Below are 6,592 nucleotides of genomic sequence, written 5' to 3' on the forward strand. Positions count from 1 at the left end.
GCACACTTTTCATAGTTTTGCTTATCAGTGTCTTCCTTTAAGGGTTTTACAATTTTTACTTTTATAAAACTTTCTGTTTTCCTAAGTCATAGTCATATTATCCTACATTTCATTTAAGGTTTAATTTTTTTCTTCCACAAATTGGAAGTGCTTATTTTTTATGGTTGTGAGGTAGCTAAATAAGTGTACTTTTATTTTCAGAGCCAGATGACATACCTCTGTCTTCAGCTGTTTGTTGCAGTGTCTGTCCATTCTCCCCACTGGCCTGCCAATGACACTGTCTTTTAGCAATTTGCATGGTTTTCAAAGGATGCAAATTGTATTAACACATTTCTTTTTCAAAATTGTTACATGGTTTAATATGTCAGCAATGTTAGTATATTTTGATTTATGTGTTTGAAAATGATATGTATTCTTTAAGTTTACTGCAAAATATATATACATATATATATAGTTAAACTCAAGTGTTTTTCTTTTGTTCTTTGAAACACTTTTATCATTATTGACTTTTTGGTCTGCATAATAAAATGTTTCTGAGAGAGATCTGTTACCATTTTCTTCCATGATTATATTTTTTGTTTATTTTGAATGTATTTAATTAGGTGCATACAAGTTCCAAATGGTTACCTCACTGGGTGACTTTATCATCATGACAGCTTTTTGTTTTAAAGTATATTTTGTCTGATATCAACAGTTCTGCCAGATTTCTTTTGGTTAGTATTGTCTATTTTTTATTGTATTTTATTATTTTAAAAGTTTCTATATCTTTATATCTTATATGTGCCTATTAGAAATAGCATAAAGATTATTTTTTCTTATTTCACTCCAGTATGATAACATTGTTTGTTTATCTCATTTATGCCACTTTGGTTATTAATATATATTTTTACCACTTTATTGTGTGCTTCAAATTTGTCCTAATTTTTCTGTTTTTAATCCTTTGTAATCTACTTTCCAGTAGATTAAGGGTTTATTCTTATTAAATTTCCGTTCTAATTTTACATCTGTACACTAAATTTCTTTTATTTTTTCTTTTCTTTTATTTATTTATTTATTTATTTTTTGCGATATGTGGGCCTCTCACTGTTGTGGTCTTTCCCGTTATGGAGCACAGGCTCCGGACGTGCAGGCTCAGTGGCCATGGCTCACAGGCCTAGCCGCTCTGCGGCATGTGGGATCTTCCCGGACTGGGGCACGAACCCATGTCCCCTGCATCAGCAGGCGGACTCTCAACCACTGCGCCACCAGGGAAGCCCTTCTTTTATTTTTTTAATCTAGAAATGTTAACATGCTTGTGTAACTCTGGAAAATCTAAAAACATTTGGCATCTTCACTTTCTTCCTGAACGTTACAAGAACTTTTATTTTATTTATTTATTTATTTATTTATTTAATTTTTGGCTGTGTTAGGTCTTTGTTGCTGCGCACAGGCTTTCCCGCGAGCAGGGGTTACTCTTCTTTGTGGTGCGTGGGCTTCTCATTGTGGTGGCTTCTCTTGTTGCAGAGCATGGGCTATAGGTGCGCAGGCTTCAGTCGTTATAGCTCGTGGGCTCTACAGCGCAGGCTCAGTAGTTATGGTACACGGGCTTAGTTCCTCCGTGACATGTGGGATGTTCCTGGACGAGGGCTCAGACCCATGTCCCCTGCATTGGCAGGCAGATTCTTAACCTCTGCACCACCAGGGAAGCCCTATAAGAACTTTTAAATGCTTTAATTCCAATCAAGTCTTGCAAGTTTATGTCTATAAGCTACGGTGATGATGATGAAGCTTGAGGTTTTGTTAATCAGTCAAATTTGACATTTTATGTTATTACAGAGTCGTGTCCTCATGTGTACTATTTGCTTTGTCATCATTCCTTATTGAATCTTAAACCTTCCTTCTGAGATAATTTTCTTTCTTTCTAAGAACTTCCAAAGTAACAATGTTAACCTCCTCAACTTTAGTTGTTTGAAAACATTTCTGTTTCACACTTGTCGAAGAGTCATTGAGGCTAAGGTGATGTGAAATAATATGTAGGAAGTGTCATGTACTCAGTGTTCCTAATAGGTAACATTTTCACATTTTCACTTCCTCTACCCAGAGCAAAGTTGAAAACAGAAGACATGCCTTATCTTTACGCTTTGTTTGGCAGGATGTGAGTGTGAGTGTGTGTGTGTGTGTGTGTGTGTGTGTGTGTGTGTGTGTGTGTATCTTGGTTCACCCTATACAACTGTCATGTTTTGGAGCCTTAATTTCTTTAGGAGTATTTTGTCATACTGAAAAAAAAACTACGTGGTATTACTTATGATTTAAAAGGAACATTACAGCAGATTAAAGGAGGCAAAGGGTTAAAGACTATTGAGACTATTTAGAAAGCTATTGCAATAATCCAGTGGGAGTGATGGTTGTTTAGACAGGGGTGGGAGTGATGGAAATAGGAAGAAATGGTCGCCTCATGGATATTTTTTAAAGTATATCTGACAGAAATGTCTGATGAACTGGAAGTGCAGCATGACAAAAAGAGAAGGTTCAAATATGACCCTGGGTGATTTTCATAGTGATCTGAAGAATATGACTATCATTGTTGAGATGGATAAAGTCTCTGGAGGAGCAAATTTACAGAGAAATTGGATTTTGAGGAAAAGTTTTACTTGGATCACGTTGAGTTTGAGACCTCAGAGAAAAGACATCAGTGTGGCTAATATGGTATTCAGGGAAAAGGTGACAAAGCTGCTGCAGATTTAAATTCAAGAGTTATCTCTATGTAGATGTTAACAAAAGTCCATTAGATTGAATGAGATTACTCGGGCAATAACTCAAGAAAAGTCTGAGGACTGAAAATTGGGAGGCGCCACAATTCAATGAATGAAGAGATTGGGAGGAGTTAAGCAGCACACTGAGAAAGGAGAATCCGTGAAGGAATAACAATGTTGTTTCCTTTAGCTAAAGAAAGAAATTGTTTCTTGAAGGAGTTGTGTCAATTGTGTCAGATTTGCAAATTTTTTGAGCAAATGGAGGCATGAGAACTATATATTGGATTTTGAAGTATGAAGGACAAGAGTTATTTTAGTGAAGTAATAAAGATAAGACTCTTTAGAGTGAGGTTGAAAGAGCCTGAGAGAAAAGGCAGACTGTGAATATAGGCAATTCTTTCAAGGAGTTTTTCAGTCAAGGGAATGAAATAGTAGAGGTGTATCTGGAGGGAAACACTGCATCAAGGAAGGTTTTTGGGTTTTGTTTGCTTGAGTTGATTTTATTTTCAGATAGAAAATAAAGCCTGTTTTGAGGACAGGGGAATTATGTATCAGATAAGGAAAAATAAAAATACAGGAAAGAGGAGAAATTATTAATGGTGCAATGTCTCAGAGTGATCAAGGGAGGACAGGATTCAGGGCACACATAGCGGGGTGGGCATAAGCATGGCATGAAGAGTTCTTTCACAGTAACATGACAAAAGTCAGATTTATGGGGATTATTGCCCACAGTACTAGTTAGGTTGGTAGATATGATAGAAGGAAAATGTGGATATTCTTTTCGACCGATCTTATTTTATGTCACTAGAGAAGCAAGATTATCTGATGCATGTAAGGAAATTTGAAAAAGTATTGAAAAATTGTAGAGAGAGGAAAAACGATAAAATACATATTTAGCAGGACTGTATGTAATTGCTTGAGTTACTTGAGTTTCTTTCTTTTTTTTTTTTTTTTTTTGCTGTATGCGGGCCTCTCACTGCTGTGGGCTCTCCCGTTATGAAGCACAGGCTCCGGACGCACAGGCTCAGTGGCCATGGCTCACAGGCCCAGCCACTCCACGGCATGTGGGATCTTCTAGGACTGAGGCACGAACCCATGTCCCCTGCATCAGCAGGTGGACTCTCAACCACTGCGCCACCAGGGAAGCCTGAGTTTCTTTTGAACAAACAAATGTGTTCTAATTCTTTTAGAATTTGATACTGAGATTGGGATAGTGAAATTAGTAATCCCTCAATGTATTGACATATTGGGTAAACAATGACAAAAATAGACTGTATTAGATATTATAATTGTCTGATCAAACTCCTCGTTGTGTGTAGAATCCAACAGTTTTGAATGGAATTGACTGCACGTGAAGATAAAAATATGAACCTCAAAGGTCCTGAGCCAATGTGGACAATCCCATACATTTTGCTACACTAAGTAATTAAATTGTGGGCACATTTCGCATATTAAATATTATTTTTAAAGACAGTGAATGGAGGTTAGCTCATAAATGACTTAATTGGAGCAATGTTTTTAATGGTTATCCAAAGTGACAATTTATCTCACCCTGGGTGTGAATGAGGTTGAGTGTATCCCACCTTAAGGTGGCATTCATCCTGTTAATATACTAAAAGTTAACATAGTACTAGTTGCTTGTTACTATAATATAGCAACATTAAAGCAAAATATGAGATAAAGAGAAATGCAGAAATGGAAAAATCACAGAGAAATGGAGATAGATACCTGATCTAAGTAAGCCTGAAGCCCGATTCACCTATGAAATTTTCAGGTAAATGAACCAATAAATTTATTTCAAATCTTAGACCAAATTGAATTATTTTTTGATATTTTGGAGTAATCTCTCATATGGCTATAGGTAACTAATACACTGACCCATGCATGTATAAATAAAAATTTCAGAAAAATATTTTATTGTATTACTTTTGATCATTGGTTAAAGCAATGCCAGTTTCTTTGTGTGTTATTCCCTTTGTGTGCCAAGGAAAAAGGGCCCATTAGGAAACTTTGTGTGTTAGGGAAATTGCTAATATGAACACATTGTGGAAGACAAATTTTATATATCATAATAAGCACACTGACAATAACAAAAGAATGTGTAGAAGGCAAAGGGACTTAAAACCACCCACTCTTCAGTAACAGCATTTTATATTGCTAGCTGCAGGTGCTAACAAAAATTAATTTCAGATTAAAAGGCAACAAGGAATGAGTTCATAAAATCTAAATTTAATTTCCATTGCCTGCAGTTAACAATAGGACTAAATTTGAAATTTGTGGATCCTAATCTTTGAATACATTTGCATGAGAATTGAGGGGGAAAAATGAGAAAGATTCAATGAATAAAGAACATGTACACATTGGTTTCTGGACTTGAATTATGCATATAATCTGAGAGAAAAAAATGAAACAGGGAGCTGAGGCAAATTTTCTTATCAATGCACAAACATGCAGTTGTTGTTATTTTTGCTAAAACTGTGAACTCTGGAGACAGCAGAACCTTTTGGACTCATTAGAAGTATGAATAAACAAGCATCTCTTCAACTTTGACTCCTTTGGAAGTAGAACTGTCGTGCAAGCAATTAATGAAAGAGAGTCCCATTTTGGTGTACTGATCAGATAGAATACATTCTCACATTCAGTGCATAGACCAAGGAGAAATTGAATATTTTAGGTAAAATGGGAAATATACAGTGATCATTGCAATGTGTAGTGAATGATGAAGTTGTTGGGTGATTAACGTGGGTGGAAAAATGAGGGCAAAGAATATTCATGAATTCAACAAAATTTTATTAACCCAGTTCTATATGTCAGGAAACTTATGAAGAATTTGGGAATACTCTGATAAACAAAGACAAAATAGACCTGATTCTTAGACTTGAGAGTTCACAATGTAGTGTAGGTGAAAAATACCACAATAAAATGTGATAAGTGCTATACTCAAGACTAGTAAGTGATGAGTATTATTTTAAGACACACGTAAAGTTAGAGTACAGAAGGGAAGGAGCTGTAAAGTTTGCCTGAGAAGTTGAGAAAAATTTCACAGATATCGTTACATTTGAAATAGTTTTTGAAAGAAAATAGCTGTTTGTAAAGCAGAAGAAAATGAGAAGAGGGCTTTGAGATATGAAAGGATTATAAAATTATTTAAAGAACGTGGCCTCTTTGAAGGTCTGTGACTAAAAGCGTGATATATGTTTTTCAGAGGATTCAGCTGAGAACAGAGGGCCAAATATTATAAAGAAAAACCTCATATGTCGCATATGAAGTTTATTTCTCAGGCAAACAGGACATGTGTATGTGTGTGTGCATGCACATGTGTGCATGCCCATGATTGTAGGACTACATGGAACTATGACATAAATCAAATTGTTATTAAAAACAATGTTTCTTAAACTTAATTTACATTAGAATCACATAGGTCAGTGTTTTTTCAAACATTAGAATGAATGAGAATCACCTACAGGGCCTGATAAATCCCAGGACACTTGACCACAACCAGTTTCTAACTCATGGGGGTCCCAGATATTTGGTCAAACATTATTCTGTGTGTTTTTGTGAGCCTGTCTCTAGATAAGATTAACATTTAAATTGGGAGACTGAGTAAAGCAGATTGTTCTCCATTATGTGAGTGGGCGTTATCCAGTCAGCTGAAGACCTGAACAGAACCAAAGGCTGATCCTCCTTCAAATAAGAGAGAATTCTCTTGCCTGATGGCCTTTGAGGCATTGTGTCTCCATGGTTCTGGCCTTAAGATGTACCCTAGGGAGAGGGGGAAGATGGCGGAAGAGTAAGACGCAGAGATCACCTTCCTCCCCAAAGATACACCAGAAATACATCTACACGTGGAACAACTCCTA

At 36.1% G+C, this 6,592-nt stretch overlaps 1 protein-coding gene across 1 annotated transcript in view; it reads right to left on the reverse strand.

Annotated features, from left to right (window-relative positions):
• Window positions 1-298, reverse strand: part of LOC103080740 (cadherin-18-like) — a 53,776-nt gene extending 53,478 nt beyond the window's left edge. The window contains exon 1 of the mRNA XM_007468629.1: window positions 217-298. Coding sequence (XP_007468691.1) covers window positions 217-298 — 82 coding nt within the window. The remainder of the gene's footprint in view (window positions 1-216) is intronic.
• Between the last annotated feature and the right edge of the window lie 6,294 nt (window positions 299-6,592).

This window comes from Lipotes vexillifer, unplaced genomic scaffold (assembly GCF_000442215.2).
Source record: "Lipotes vexillifer unplaced genomic scaffold, Lipotes_vexillifer_v1.1 scaffold2569, whole genome shotgun sequence".
Classification (NCBI taxonomy): domain Eukaryota; kingdom Metazoa; phylum Chordata; class Mammalia; order Artiodactyla; family Lipotidae; genus Lipotes; species Lipotes vexillifer.